The sequence below is a fragment of the Hylobates moloch genome, unplaced genomic scaffold (genome assembly GCF_009828535.3).
Source record: "Hylobates moloch isolate HMO894 unplaced genomic scaffold, HMol_V3 SCAFFOLD_16, whole genome shotgun sequence".
Classification (NCBI taxonomy): Eukaryota; Metazoa; Chordata; class Mammalia; order Primates; family Hylobatidae; genus Hylobates; species Hylobates moloch.
Genome location: NW_026652291.1, coordinates 16,889,825 through 16,906,496, shown reverse-complemented (window position 1 = coordinate 16,906,496; position 16,672 = coordinate 16,889,825). Strand labels below are relative to the sequence as shown.

Sequence of the window (16,672 nt, the reverse complement as noted above, 5' to 3'; positions counted from 1 at the left end):
GGTTTAAAAAAACTTTCTTAGGCCGGGCCTGGTGGCTCACACCTATAATCCCAGAACTTTGGGAGGCGGAGGCAGGCAGATCACCTGAGGTCGAGAGTTTGAGACCAGGCTGACCAACATAGAGAAACCCTGTCTCTACTAAAAATACAAAATTAGCCAGGCGTGGTGGTGTGCACCTGTAATCCCAGCTACTCGGGAGGCTGAGGCAGGAGAATCACTTGAACCCGGGAGGCACACGTTGCGGTGAGCCGAGATTGCGCCATTGCACTCCAGCATGGGCAACAAGAGCAAAACTCCATCTCAAAAAAAAAAAAAAATTTAATTTTTTAAATAGAGGTGGGGTCTCACTATGTTGCCCATCTGGTCCCAAACTCCTGGCCTCAAGCAGTCCTTCCCCCTTGGCCTCCCAAGGTACTGGGATTACAGGTGTGAGCCACCACACCCAGTCAGAACATCTCAGCTTTTAAAAGCCATTAGCATTACATAATTAACAAGCTAACAATTCATTAAGATAGTTTTCTCCCATCTGGAAAAAATGCCTCAATATTAAGCAAAGAACACAGCCCAGCTTAACTAACCTCCAGTTATTAAGGTGAAATGACACAACTTGAATCTTGGAAGAACTTTTTTTTTTTTTGAGATGGAGTCTCGCTCTTGTCCCCCAGGCTAGAGTGCGGTGGCGCAACCTCCACCTCCCGGGTTCAAGCGATTCTCCTGTTTCGGCCCCCCAAGTAGCTGGGATTACAGACGCCTGCCACCACGCCCGGCTAATTTTTGTATTTTTAGTTGAGACGGGGTTTCACTATGTTGGCCAGGCTGGTCAAGAACTCCTGACCTCAGGCGATCTGCCTGCCTCGGCCTCCCAAAGTGCTGGGATTACAGGCGTGAGCCACCGCGCCCAGCCTGAAGAACTTATTTAAAAGACAAAGTGAAATGCTATTTGCCTAGCAATCCTTGGAGTCATATGGGACAATTCAGTCTCTTGAAATGGCCCATGAGTCTTATTGAGGTACGACAGAGACATGTAAAAGCTAAGGGAAACCACTGTTACTGTTTTATATATTGAAGTTCTGAGGAAGGTTTCATTTGTAAAAGGATTTTACTGATGAAAAGCATACAAGCTTTTGACAGACCTAGATTCAATAATCTTATCTACTGATCACATGGAAGTACTCCGTAAATGGTAGCCACTGTTGAAAAATGCTTAAGCACTGAAAAACAAAGGTTTAAGAAACATTTCAATTAATTTGGATTCTGGAACATTTAATCAATAGGTATTGATTAAATTAATGAACTACATATTCCCAAACTGAGGTTATTAAGAGAAGATATGTTTGGAATCACAACTTTAGTTTTCCAGGGTGACAACTTTTGAAGGGCAGATGGCTCTCTTGTATTACCATGGGAGATACCTCTTGGTGGGATGAACTTAATGGACATGGCTAAGTGTTAACATGAATTCATCAAACATTACCTACTAGTACTTGCTATTATAAGGCACCATGGTTGGTGCCCAGTGGGTTTATAATTTAGCAAGAAGAATTAAGTAAGTATACAAATACAAACAGCCATATTTTAGCATACAATTTATAATATGGGAAATGCTACAGGCCCTGGGGACCTCTTTTTGAAGGCATGGCTAAGGATAATTTTACAAATGGAAGTTAAGTATATACTAGAAACTCTATTCCATTTGTTCACTAACCTGATATCATGGATTGCACATCTCCTGTCTCTCTTCTTTCCCCATATTTTTAGAGAACTCACTAGTAAAATGATAAATTCTCCATTTTTCATTCCAATAGCCACCATGTCCCCTTCAGGGCTATAACACACAGTACGAGCAGCATGCCCCAAATTCACTTTGTTTAACATCTTCTGCATTAAAAAAAAAAAGAGTCATAGGAAACAACATTAAGTGAAGTACTTCTAAATTATGCCAGTTTCCCCCCAAAATTCTCAACATAATTCTGATAGTTTTTTAAGTACTAGCAATTTAGAACTTCCAACTTTTCTTTTTAGAAGTTGTAACCTCTTTCAAAAAAATTATCTGTACTTACTTTATCAGCAATATCCCAAAGTCTCACTGTTCCATCTTCTGCAGCAGAAAGGAAAAAATCCCTGGAAGGATGTGTTGCTAGTCCCCAGATTGGCCCATCCACATGACCGTTAACTAAAATATTACAGGCTGCATTTTTCTCTCCAACTTCGATTATTTCAGCATTCCTTGTCCCAACAAGGATCTTGCCCTGAAACACAAGCAGGACCAATATATTGAATGTAATACAACAGCTGCTCTTCTTCATAATATAAAAATGACCCTATTGACCTGCTTTCAGAGAACTTTTTGCTTTGAGCTAATCTAGTAGCAAGGCAGTCATTAGCTCATGCAAGTTTTTCTATGACTACAGGCACACATCTATCTGTAAGCACACTGGGCTAGATTACATATTAGAGTCCATGCTACAGAATAGAACTTTTCTGTGGCAGTACACCTGGATTCTTCAATAATCAAAGTTTTTATTTGATAATCTTAGGATTTCCAAACTGGGGTAAGTGCAGTGGGATATAGGAAAAAAGTAATAGAATTTATTTTTTAGCTAAAAAGTAAAAGCTTAACTACAATTTAATATGCAGACTGAAGATAATATCCATATGATTTATAAATACACAAGTACAAACATGCTCAAAAATTTTCATAGGAATGGTAGTTTTGAATTTTTATTTTGAAATTAACACATAATTATACATATTTATGGGGCATAGGGTAATGCACATAAAAACCTCAGACATTTATCATTTCTTAGTGATGGAAACTTTCAAAATCCTCTCTTGTAAATACCTGAAAATACATAAATACATGATTCTTAACTATAGTCATCCTACAGTACCACAGAATACTAAAACGTACTGCTCCTATCTGGCTGTGTAAACTTGTATCCTTTAACCAGTCCTTCCCTATCCCCCTGCCCTCCCCCTTCTCCACCTCCAGTAACCACTATTCTACTCTCCACCTCTGTGGGATCAACTTTTTTAGTTTCTGCACAGGAGTGAGAACATGTATTTATCTTTCTGTGCCTGGCTTATTTCACTTCACATCATGTCCTCCAGTCTCATCCATGTTGCCACCAAGAATGACAGAATTTCATTATTTTTTATGGCTGAGTAGTATTCCATTGTTTGTTTATTGCACGTTTTATCAAGGGAATGTGTGTTTTTTTAAAAAATGGAGACAGCCGTCATAATATAAATGAGTCAACTGGCAAGGGTTTTCAATTCTGTCTACTAGAGTTGTTGAATTGGCACATTCTAGAAAATATTGGAGGTTTACATACAGTATTTAGACAGAATAGCTTCCTAGCTTATGCACCACACTGGTGCTAACTTTGGCAAAGAAAGCAGCAAAGACAGAGTAATGTTGGCAAGTAAATCCACCGTTATGCATTATTAAGTATTGTTCATTAAGCTGCAAAGGGTGACAGAATCACAGTAATAACCACTTTCTGTTTTCTGCTGCACTGTATCAGCTCATGGAACATCTTACTTTGCCTCTGCACACAGAACGAACACAATCTGTGGCTTGTCCTGTCTCAAGCCTGAAGGCACGGCACCGCCTCAGTTCCTGATCCCACAGTTTAACCGCTCCTCCTTCTTTTGACCTAAGTAAATAACCAAGCCAGAGTAAGTGTTTATTATTGGCTAGTATAATTTTTATTATAAACAAATACTAAGTTATAAGCAGAATCCTTTAAAAAAAAAAAAAGGCCCTGATAGTTGTAATTTACTTCTAATATTCTTCTAAACTTTCTATGGCAATTTGAGGATATACTATATCTCAGTCAAAATAAACATCCAGTTTCAGTGAATTTTATTTTGAGAAATACTCTTTTCTGACGTGAGCATAATTTTATTTAGCCTCTACCATACATTATCCTCTCTCACGATACTTTTTTTTTTTTTTAAGATGGAGTCTCGCTCTGTCTCCCAGGCTTGAGTGCAGTGGCATTTGCAACCTCTGCCTCCCAGGTTCAAGCGATTCTTCTACCTCAGCCTCCCGAGTAGCTAGGATTACAGGCATGCAACACCACACCCAGCTAATTTCTGTATTTTTAGTAGAGATGGGGTTTCACCATGTTGGCCAAGCTGGTCTCAAATACCTTGACCTCAGGTGATCTACCTGCCTCGGCCTCCCAAAGTACTGGGATTCCAGGCATGAGCCACTGTGCCTGGCCTCATAATACTTCTTGATTAGGAAGATGTAAAAAACAATTTTATTAAAAGGATAATGGAAATGTAAGGCAAAATAATAGAATTACAAATGCTATGCTACAGAGTTGATTTATTATTTATTTTTTTTTTGAGACAGAGTCTCACTCTGTCACCTGGCCTGGAGTGCAGTAGTGTGATCTCGGCTCACTGCAACCTGTGCCTCACGGGGTCAAGCGATTCTTCTCCCTCAGCCTCCTAAGTAGCTGGGACTGCAGGCGTGCACCACCATGCCTGGCTAATTTTTGTATTTTTAGTAGAGATGGGGTTTCACCATATTGGCCAGGCTGGTCCCAAACTCCTGACCTCGTGATCTGCCCGCCTCGGCCTCCCAAAGTGTTGGGATTACAGGCATGAGCCACTGCAACTGGCCCAGAGCTTATTTTTGAAGGCCAAAACAGAAGCATATTTATTTCCTACCAGGTATTAAAATATCTCACTGGAACAGTTTAGCAGGCTTCTAGTGAGTGGGGGTGTGCAGGAGTGAATGACGTGGGAAATACAAGTGTTGGAGGATGAAATAGAGCCCATGTATGGATTTTCTCCTGGAAGGACTGAAAAATGTATTCCTTCCTTTTCTGCTAGATGAATTGCTTGTCCGAAAGCATGCCTATGTGCATTCTTCCTTTATGTAAAAGGGACAAATTCTGCACTTGTGTTTAATTAACATATGTGGGTTCTTTCAATCCTGTATTGAAATGTACTTCTTAGTCACCTATATGTCACATTTTTGTTTTTGTTTTTTAAATGGGGTCTCACTCTGTCACCCAGGCTGGAGTGCAGTGGCACCATCACAGCTCACTAAAGCCTGGACTTCCCCAGGCTCAAGTGATCCTCCCACCTCAGCCTCCTGAGTAGCTGGGACTACAGGCATGTGCCACCACACCCGGCTAATTGTTGTGTTTTTTATAGTGATGGGGTTTTACCATGTTGCCCAGGCTGGTCTCGAACTCCTGGGCTCAAGCGATCCGCCTGCCTCAGCCTCCCAAAGTGCTAAGATTACAGGTGTGAGCCACTGTGCCTGGCCTACATGTCATGTTTCAACATGCATATGACTATGTTGGTGACAAATCAAATCATAAATATCTGGTTACTGTTGGGAGATTTGAAAATCACTCAGAAGAGACCTCAAATTTTGAGGTCTTGTATAAAACAATTTAAATTTGCCTCAAGCAAAAGGAAACAAGGCAGTTCTCTCTAGTTCCCTCATCCTTTTCTAAAGCAACAATGTGCATTCTACTCCTTAGAATTCATTCTGAAAAAAAAAAGAGAGCAGGCAGTCAAAATACAACCCTGGCTCCAGATTCCCCCATGGGCCTCCTACTCAGCACATACATACACAGGCATACAGACATTAAGTAACTCAACTTGTAGGACAATTACCTATCCACACCTCAGAAAAAGTATCACCCCAACATGAAAAAAATTGGAAGTGAATTAAGACCAGAAATGAGAATCAAATAGAAGGCACATAAAAGGTAATAAAGGAGAAGCATATGAGGAGGAAGGTCGGAGAGGACACTCTGTGTAGCCTAGAAACAACTAGAATAATTAACTGCAAACCTCAGGTAGGTCACAAATGCATAAATATTCTGTGAAAAGAAAGAGGACTCACGGCCTTTCCTTTCCCCCAGTCACGATAAGTCCATCTCGCAGGGTGGTGTACATGGCAAACACAGGCCCGTTGTGAGCTCTCGCCACGATTCTACACAATATGTGATCTTTCCACACACAGACATCACCACTGATGGTACCTGTAAACGTCAAGTTATTCTGAAAAGGAGTGGGGAAGGGGGAGACAAACTCATCAAAAGTTCAAATAGAGTTCAAATAGATAATTTTCTATGTATGTGTAATGCTGTCTCACCCTTGATACAAAGAGCATGCATCATGTAGTGGCAGCAGCACTGAATTCACGAGTCAGGAAACCTGAACTGGAGGCTTAGCTTTTCCAAGTCTGTTGCTTATTAGCTAGAATAACCTTAGACAATTCTTCCCTTCCAATTCTAACATACTATAATTCTAGGGTTTATTTTTTATTTTTTTGAGATGGAGTTTCGCTCTTTGTTGCCCAGGCTGGAGTGCAATGGTGCGATCTCAGCTCACCACAACCTCTGCCTCCCAGGTTCAAGCAATTCTCCTGTCTCAGCCTCCCAAGTAGCTGGGATTACAAGCACCCGCCACCACACCCGGCTAATTTTTGTATTTTTAGTAGAGACAGAGTTTCACCCTGTTGGCCAGGCTGGTCTTGAACTCCTGACCTCAGGTGATCTTCCCGCCTTGGCCTCCCTAAGTGCTGGGAATACAGGCGTGAGGCACTGTGCCCGGCCTGAGCCACAGCGCCTGGCCTGGTCTTATATTAAGAATACCCAAAATGTTCAACTGAAATTTGACATGGCACAAACATTTCAATGTTCTTTTTCTCAAAAACATAAGTATACTTAAATATTCTAAAATTATAACTTTTCCTGTAAGTATTGCATACTCACATAAACAAAAAATCCACTTAGTTTTTTGATGCACCAAAGGATTTATACAGCCTAGCCAATGCAGGATATTAAAGGAAAGAGATGTGGATTGGAAGCCACAGGTCCAGATGAGATGGAATAAAGTGAGAGGAGAGCAGGGCTCCTGAACACCCTTCTGTCAGGGCCAGGAATTCTGCTATTTCCTTCTGTCTCACTACTTCCTTCTTCCCTTGAAGTAGAGACACTGGCCCAGAGCACTTCCAGCTGTATGATAAGCAGTGTGTTAAATGATAAAAAGCAAAGGAAATCCTAAACCCTAGTACCACCTTAAGTCACTTGAAAATCATGTTTCTTGATTTACCTTTCTCTCTGACAAATTTTTAGGACTATGAAGAACTACTAGGAAGAAGAAATTTTAGCATATTTAGGGTGACAATTAGAAGATTAAGGAAGGCTTTTGAGTATAACAGTAGTCCAAGGAATCAAATGTTCATCATAATCCTTATTATGGTGGCTCATGCCTGTAAACCCAGCACTTTGGGAGGTCAAGGTGGGAGGATCACATAGCTTAGGAGCTTGAGACCACCTAGGCAACATAGCGAAATGCTGTCTCTACTAAAAATGAAAAAAAAAAAATTAGCCTAGCATGGTGGTTCCTGCCTGTAGTCCCAGCTACTAAGAAGGCTGAGGATCTCTTGATCCTGGGAGATGGAGGCTACAGTGAGCTATAATCGCACCACTGCACCCCAGCCCCGGCGACAGAGTGAGATATTGTGTCAAAAAAAAAAAAAATCCTTTTTCCCCTCTCATTAACATTCTTTTCACTCCCTAATTTCTGAAAGAACTAGATTTTTGAAAGATGAAATATATGCTTGACCAGGGCATGTAATGATTAGCAGATCACAGTATCATCTCAACAACATTCATGTGGCTGATGATCTAAGGCAAGAGAACGTAAAGTAGTTAAAGTCACACTATGTGCATTTTAAGAGACATACTGCACCAAATGCAATAGCGAGCATGGTCTGCATCCGGGCATCTTCCAGTGTGCTCAGTAGCCCTTTTTTGCTAAGAAGAGCCCTTCCTGCCAGGGTCCAGAACTTCACATGTTTTACTCCCACTGAGACAAACTGGGTATCTGAATCTGGTCGGAATTCTGCCACAAAAATACGTTGATTGTGACCAGCTCTGCTGGCAATTTTGGCACCTGAAAAGATACAACAAAATTATCTAGGTTATTACAAGAACCAAGCTAATCAACAGCATCAAACAAATATGTAAAATACATAGTTCAAAAAACAAAGGCTTAGAAGAGAGGCCAATGGCTCCTGCTCTACCTAGCAATACATGATTTACAATTATTTGTGTATCGAGTCCTTTTCACTTATCTTCGCTCCATTAACCTTTCTTTATATAACTTAAATGTTTTGTCTAAAGTGTGGTAGGTAATATTATCTTGCTGATCTGCCATTATCATTAGAAATATACATAATTTTCATAAGAATCTCCAAAACCAATCAAATCATTAATAATGAATACATAGTTTCTTGCTGGAAGAAAATAGCAGTGAATCATTTATAATATTAATAATGGTTTCATTAATTTATCTGTTTTGTGAAGTTACAGTTCCACTGGGCTTTTAAAGTAAAATATACCTACAGTACCACTGTGTACAGTATATTGTGTAGGCCTACACTGAATAATTATTTCAACCACCAACTTTAAGACAAATATTAAATACAGAATTCCTACTACCCTTGTATTCTTGTTTTTTTAAAAATCAAACACACAAAAGAATCCTACCTTCCTGCCATCTCCAAATGGTAATAGTATGTTCTGGGTCTAGTCCCACAGACAGCAGTAGTTTGCCAGTAGCACTGAAGCTGACTGAACATACTCCCTTTGAATGGTAGCATCTTAGGATAGATAAAGTCTGCTTGTTCATTGCATCCCAGATGTGAATAGAAGGAGCTGTAGCTAAATAAAGATAGTATCAAAAAGTTGTAATCTACCTGTTATAAATATTTCTGTTTCTAAAGCTGATGCATATTCATCTCTGAAACATGGACAAATATGTACCAAACAAAAACTGTACTTAACAAAGAACAGCTCAAAACTAAGACTAAATTTAAAAAAGGAAAAGGAGTTTTGGGGGTGGGGAGGAAAAAAAAGGAAAAAATATAGAACACCTTCAGGCTATATTCCAAATTGCACTTTTGGAAAAACAGCATTTAGACAAGCAAATCAGGCAATCTCAACTTTAAGCAATTCAAAACAAATGCATGTTTTATGTATACTTTTAATCTTTATACAATTATATGGAGAACTATACAAATATTACACAATAAATATTAAACATCAAGTATACATTCAGTACTGATGTTACCTGAAAGAGAAGTGAAAAGCAGACACAAATTGAGAAAGGCAGTAGATAGGAAACCACCTGAATAGATCTCAAAAGACATTTTCAACCATACAGATAGACATCTGGTAAAAGCTAAGTTCGTATCACTTTATAAGACATTTACTTAAAAAACAGGATTTCATGAGAAAGATAAAACTGCTAATCTTTAAATTGTGGTTATTATTAATCTTGTGTAGCTTGTTTCTGCTGCTTAAAAAATTATTCCAGTTCTCCATATTTTCTAAATTAAAAAAATTATAGTTTTATATTTTCTTTTTTATGAACTACACCCTATAAAAATGGATAGGTCAATTCAGCAGTTAATTCAATCTCAGAACATAAGTACTTTTAATAAAGCAATAAAAATACTAAAGTGCATTTGCTTCAAATTATAAATGTTATAAATGTTTTAAAAATAGAGAAACATTAAGACAAGCTGCCTTAAATCATTCAATGCAGAAATAAATGTCGGTCTGAAGAAAATATTCTGATAAGTTTAGATTATATTTTATACCATCTGCCATTTGTAGTACACAATGATAAATTAAATCTGGCAGTTCTTCCAAGCAGTTAAAATATATTAAACCAGAGACTTACAGTATCATTAAATAGAAATTGTTCAAAGATTTATGCAACTGTAAAATATCAAAACTACATGGAAATATACATAAAAGTTTATCATATAATAGGTTATTTATGTTTGTAAAATTTATGATAATAATCTAAGTATTGAACTAAAATTAAAATATCATTCATTCATTAAAAGTCAAAGTACCCCAAGGCACAGGTAAACTTAACCTCAATAAAGAATGTTAGGTGGCTTAAATTTAAAATGTAAATATATACCAGATCACTCTATACATTTTGCCAGTGATAAGTATTATATAAATATTTTTATATGTTTACAAAATGCACCTCTAGGCAATTCACATGTTATATTTGCCAAATCGTGATGAGGTAGACAATAGATTTTCAAGAAATATCACTAATTTTTGCCTCCAAATTTAATATGCCACAAGTTTAAAAGTTTTATTTATCTAAATTTAAATAGCAAGTAATCTTAAATTCAATGACTGAGCTTCTCATATTTTTGTAAAAAATTAAAGGAGATGGCAAGAAGGTGAAACCAGAATTTATGTTTTAAAACGTATAGGTACGTAAGGTAATGGAATTGCCACACACTTAAGACTGTTCTAAACTTACATCAGTAACAGTATTTAAAACTAAAATTACTGCAAATTTTTAGGACCTCTCGAAGTTACTAAAGACCACATAGTTGGAAGTAAAGCTCTCCTCAGCAAATGTAAAACAACAGAAATTATAACAAACTGTCTCTCAGACCACAGTGCAATCAAACTAGAACTCAGGATTAAGAAACTCACTCAAAACCGCTCAACTACATGGAAACTGAACAACCTGCTCCTGAATGACTACTGGGTACATAATGAAATGAAGGCAGAAATAAAGATGTTCTTTGAAACCAACGAGAACAAAGACACAACATACCAGAATCTCTAGGACACATTCAAAGCAGTGTGTAGAGGGAAATTTATAGCACTAAATGCCCACAAGAGAAAGCAGGAAAGATCCAAAATTGATACCCTAACATCACAATTAAAAGAACTAGAAAAGCAAGAGCAAACACATTCAAAAGCTAGCAGAAGGCTAGAAATAACTAAAATCCGAGCAGAACTGAAAGAAATAGAGACACAAAAAAACTCTCAAAAAATTAATGAATCCAGGAGCTGGTTTTTTGAAAAGATCAACAAAATTGATAGACCGCTAGCAAGACTAACAAAGAAGAAAAGAGAGAAGAATCAAATAGATGCAATAAAAAATGAAAAAGGGGTTATCACCACCGATCCCACAGAAATACAATCTACCATCAGAGAATACTACAAACACCTCTACGCAAATAAACTAGAAAATCTAGAAGAAATGGATAAATTCCTCGACAAATACACCCTCCCAAGACTAAACCAGGAAGAAGTTGAATCTCTGAATAGACCAGTAACAGGCTCTGAAATTGTGGCAATAATCAATAGCTTACCAACCAAAAAGAGTCCAGGACCTGATGGATTCACAGCCGAATTCTACCAGAGGTACAAGGAGGAACTGGTACCATTCCTTCTGAAACTATTCCAATCGATACAAAAAGAGGGAATCCTCCCTAACACATTTTATGAGGCCAGCATCATCCTGATACCAAAGCCTGGCAGAGACATAACCAAAAAAGAGAATTTCAGACCAATATCCTTGATGAACATTGATGCCAAAATCCTCAATAAAATATTGGCAAATCGAATCCAGCAGCATATCAAAAAGCTTATCCACCATGATCAAGTGGGTTTCATCCCTGGGATGCAAGGCTGGTTCAACATACGCAAATCAATTAATGTAATCCAGCATATAAACAGAACCAAAGACAAAAACCACATGATTATCTCAATAGATGCAGAAAAGGCCTTTGACAAAATTCAACAACCCTTCATGCTAAAAACTCTCAATAAATTAGGTATTGATGGGACGTATCTCAAAATAATAAGAGCTATCTATGACAAACCCACAGCCAATATCATACTGAATGGGCAAAAACTGGAAGCATTCCCTTTGAAAACTGGCACAAGACAGGGATGCCCTCTCTCACCACTCCTATTCAACATAGTGCTGGAAGTTCTGGCCAGGGCAATCAGGCAGGAGAAGGAAACAAAGGGTATTCAATTAGGAAAAGAGGAAGTCAAATTGTCCCTGTTTGCAGATGACATGATTGTATATCTAGAAAACCCCACTGTCTCAGCCCAAAATCTCCTTAAGCTGATTAGCAACTTCAGCAAAGTCTCAGGATACAAAATCAATGTACAAAAATCACAAGCATTCTTGTACACCAATCACAAACAGAGAGCCAAATCATGAGTGAACTCCCATTCACAATTGCTTCAAAGAGAATAAAATACCTAGGAATCCAACTTGCTCCTTATATCTGTGGATAATTTCTTCCTGCCAAACTGATTTCTCTCAAAATATTCCCCATCCCATTTAGCTCACTGTTCAAGCAAAAAGTTAACAACTGGCCTTGATTCCTCACTTTGTCATACCCCCATATCCAATTAATCAGAAAGGATAACTGGCTTTACTCCAGAATACACCCCATATTTGTCTCGTTCTCTCCACATTCTCTCCTGCCACCCTGCTTAACTGTTTTTTTGCTTGGACTACTATAACGGCCCCCTAATTTTCCAATTTTCTCTCTTCCCCCTCTACATTCTCAATAATATAGTGAGAGCGGTTTTCTCAAAGTATAAATTCGGTCATATCACTCCCTTGTCTAAAATTCTCCAGTGACAGCCTCTGCACTTAGCATGAATCCAAACTCTTCTCCCTGAGCTACAGCATCCTGCATGAGATGACCACTATCCCTCTCTACATTCATCTCAGAGGCCTTCCTCCAGTCACACTGACCTTCCAGTTTCTTGATCCAGCCTCAGGGTTGATGCAGGAAAGATTTAATATAAGCAAGGTACTTGCAGGGTACCAAAAAGCAGTGCAAAGGCCCAAGGTTACTGTCATCAGAAGGGCCTGCTTGCTGGGCTAGCTCTTGGCCAGTGTGTAAGAACTTCTGAAGTGTTCTCCATGTTGACAAAGCTCTTTTGTCCACCTGGGGCACTGAACACTTGCTTTCTTCAGGGCGTTTGGTATTTTGGTAGTTGAGGCTGGTCTTTATCCCTATGTGACTAGCCCCCAATAAAAACTCTGGACTCTGAGACTTCAGTAGGCTTGCCTAGGCAGAAACACTTCATGTGTGCTGCTGGATTTGATTGCTGGAGGAAGAAGCAGGTTCTGTGTAACCCCTGGCACGAGGGTGTTGGAGAGACATAGAAACCCTGTAACTAGATGCTCCAGATTCCACCTCATATGTCTTTTCCCTTTTCTGTTCAATGTAATAAACTAAAGCCTTAAGTACCTGTGAGTCCTGTGATTTCTCCTAGTGAACTGCTGAATGTGTGGGAAGTCTTGGGACCCCTGAAACTGGTCTGAGCCTGCAGCCCCCAGATCATGCCTCAGCTATCTACTCCTGGCATAGCTGAATGTTACCACCTCTGAAAAAACAAATACTTTGTTTTATTGCCATCATCTCATTTATTGTTTTTAATACATTTATTGCCATCTCATCTCAAATCATCAAGGTTTTTTAGTTTTTCTATTTTTTTTTTTTTTTTTTGGTAGAGACAGGGTCTTGCTGTTGCCCAGGCTGGACTTGAACTCCTGGCCTCAAGCGGTCCTCCTGTCTCGGTCTTCCAGAGTGCTGGGATTACAGGTGTGAGCCACCATACCCCGCCTGTCATCTCATATGATTACAATACAATCCATGCTTCACTGTGCCTTAAAAGTGTGATATTCAAAAGCAATTTTTGTTTTTTGTACCCTTGTCTTGACATGATGGAGATTTACTGGTTAAAAACCAAAATAAAATAACAAGAGATAACAGATAGTGCTCAAAATCTGTGAATTATAATTGTGTTACTGGAACTTGCAGGGTACCAAAAAGCAGTGCAAACAGATGTCATCTATAGCCTCTGTAGCTACGACACACCTCTGCCAATGTAGCACAAAAGCTGCCACAGAACATATGTAACTTGATAAGCATGGTCGTGTCAAATAAAACTTTTATTTAAAATGCTTACACTTTTATTAAAGTGCTTAAAACAGTGCTGAGAACAGGGTCTCACTATGTTGCCTAGGCTGGTCTTGAACTCCTGGGTTCAAGTGATCCTCAGACCTTGGCCTTCCAAAGCACTGGGATTACAGATGTGAGCTACCATGCTTGTCCGAAAAAACCATTACTATTACCACAGATTGAGTTCAGAATCATGACATTAAAATAATGTATTCTTAATTTAAAAAAATCTGTGAGTTTTTTATAGAGTAACAAGATACTTGATGATATGGTTTGGATGTATGTCCCTGCCCAAATCGCACGTTGAATTGTAACCCCCAGTGTTGGAGGAGGGGCCTGGTGGGAGGTGATTGGATCAGGGTGGCAGATTTCCCCCTTGCTGTTCTAGTGATAGTGAGTTCTCATGAGATCTGCTTGTTTAAATGTGTATTACCTCCCCTTTCTCTCTCTTCCTCCTGCTTCCACCATACAGGACACACCTGCTCAAGCCCTTTGCCTTCTACCATGATTGTAAATTTCCTGAGGCCTCCCCAGCCACATTTCCTGTACAGCCTGTGGAGCTGTGAGCCAATTAAACATATTTTCTTTGTAAATTACCCAGTTTCAGGTAGTTCTTTATAGTAATGCAAGAATGGACTAATACACTTGAACTTAAGTTTAATATACACTATCATTACCAAACAATATAAATAAAGCAGAAAATGTTTAGTTTTCCTTACCTGACATGTCTGCTGAATCACCTATAATGGAAAATAATTATCTATAAATAATATAAATCTGTAAAATCTGTAAAAACCCAAATATCATATTAATTATAATTTAAACTATTATATACAAAATTGGTTTTATTACATTTGATTGAGTAAACCGTAAGAGAAGGCACTCATTTCAATTATACATACTTATTAACATGCTATGTATGATCTTTCAATCTTCCTTTGGATAAAAATTTTGTTTTCTTTGCATTTAATGAGTTACATAAACTTTTAATTATAATAACTTTTAAAATGATGCTGATATGATTTAAAATGATATTACCCTCATTTTGGTTTATAAAAACATACTGCTAATAATAGACTCTCTGGAGTTTTAATGACAGCAAAGGTTACTATATAACTCAAGAAGGGAAAAAAGTTCTTTCTTTCAACTAAAGATTTTCCATATGCATCTTTTAATGCATCTCTGTCTCCAGGGAAGAATTAGATCTAAACCTTCTGAGCTGAGAGACATGACGGCAAAGGTTACTGTATAACTCAAGAAAGGAAAACAGTTCTTTCTTTCAACTAAAGATTTTCCATATGAGTACAAGTTTGCCAAGAAAGAAAATGTGAAAGCTCATGCTCATTATATTTGTGGTAGAAATACTTAACAACCAAACTTTTCAAAGTAGCAGTCTTTAGAACAAGAAAGAAAATAAAAATATAGGAAATCATTGAAGACACGTGATTGTTTTTTGCTTTGGTAAAGCTTTATATCCATATGAAATAATGATTTAAAAAACATATTGATAACATAGGACCATAGTGCCTTGACCTGGAACATGAGGAAAAACAGAATAAAGTACTTAACTCTGCTGAGCAGACCACACAGGAAATATCATTTTTAGTTATGAATATGCTCTATTAACAACCAAATGGTGAGAGGGCTTGGAACTCTGCCACCTGAAGCCTGCGTGAAAGACTGGGAGTGTTTGGTTTGGAGAGACCAGGTTTGTCTCTGAATATTAACAGGGTCTGGGACAGAAGTACAAATGAAGGCCTGAATGTCATCGGCCTAAATATTTTAAAGCTATCCATCAAGATAAAACTTATCAAGTAAAATATATTCTAGCCTCTTACCTTGATGAGTATGCTCCTATAATGATCTGGAAGGCAGATACCGATTTAGAACTTCTTAGAGTTTGGGCAGCATGAGACAACCTGTCTCATTCTCTTCCATCCCACACCACAAAGTGTCATGGAAGCTCATGTGTGGTGCTATGAACTGGATGTCTGTCTTCCCCCAAAATTCATATACTGAAACTCTAATCACCAGCGTGATGGTATTAGGAGGTGGAAGGTTATGAGGATGGAGCCCTCACAATGAGATTAGTGTTCTTATAAGAAGAGACAGGAGAAAGATAATCTTTTTCCACCATGTGAGGATATAATGAGAAGACAGCCATCTGCAAATACAGAGAAGGCCCTCACCACAACCTGACCATGCTGGCACCCTGATTTTGGACTTCCAACCTCCAGAGCTGTGAAAAATAACATTTCTGTTGTTTAAGCTACAAACTCTGTGATATCTGTCATGCAGCTCAAATTTCTTAAGACATGTGGTTATCCCAGCTACCGCATTAAAACTCCATCCACCCCTACACAAAGAACAGCTTGGCCACCCCTCAAGAGTATACACATTGGTTGTACAGTCTGTCACTGGGAGGACAGACGCAGAGAAAAGGCTCATGCAGGGCCATTAGTAGGTTCAGGACCATCTGGTAGAGAATTCTGGGATTTCATATATCCAAAGCATGATCCAGTGGAGAAGTAGCCTCCCCCATGGAAAGCAATCCCCTTGCTCTCATGTACACCTTGTTCCATGGAATGTAGTTGGAGGGTGCCCAAAGGAGACCTTTTAAAAGAGCAGAACTAGGCTGGGCACGGTGGCTCATGCCTGTAATCCCAGCACTTTGGGAAGCCAAGGCGGGTGGATAACAAGGTCAAGAGATCAACACCATCCTGGACAACATGGTGAAACCCTGTCTCTACTAAAAACACAAAAATTAGCCGGGCGTGGTGGCACGCACCTATAGTCCCAGCTACTCAGGAGGCTGAGACAGGAGAATGGCGTGAACCCGGGAGGTGGAAGCTGCAGTGA

The 16,672-nt window shown here is 38.8% G+C and overlaps 1 protein-coding gene across 2 annotated transcripts in view; it reads right to left on the bottom strand.

The window, feature by feature from the left end:
* Positions 1–16,672, bottom strand: part of EML5 (EMAP like 5) — a 179,606-nt gene that overhangs the window by 6,693 nt on the left and 156,241 nt on the right. Inside the window, exons 31-37 of one of the 2 annotated variants that reach the window (XM_032134723.2) lie at positions 14,533–14,553; positions 8,538–8,711; positions 7,733–7,941; positions 5,882–6,039; positions 3,545–3,659; positions 2,061–2,249; positions 1,706–1,878 (exon numbers count right to left, since the gene is read on the bottom strand). In XM_032134723.2, coding sequence (XP_031990614.1) covers positions 1,706–1,878; positions 2,061–2,249; positions 3,545–3,659; positions 5,882–6,039; positions 7,733–7,941; positions 8,538–8,711; positions 14,533–14,553 — 1,039 coding nt within the window. The remainder of the gene's footprint in view (positions 1–1,705; positions 1,879–2,060; positions 2,250–3,544; positions 3,660–5,881; positions 6,040–7,732; positions 7,942–8,537; positions 8,712–14,532; positions 14,554–16,672) is intronic. The other variant, XM_032134724.2, reaches the window with a different exon arrangement.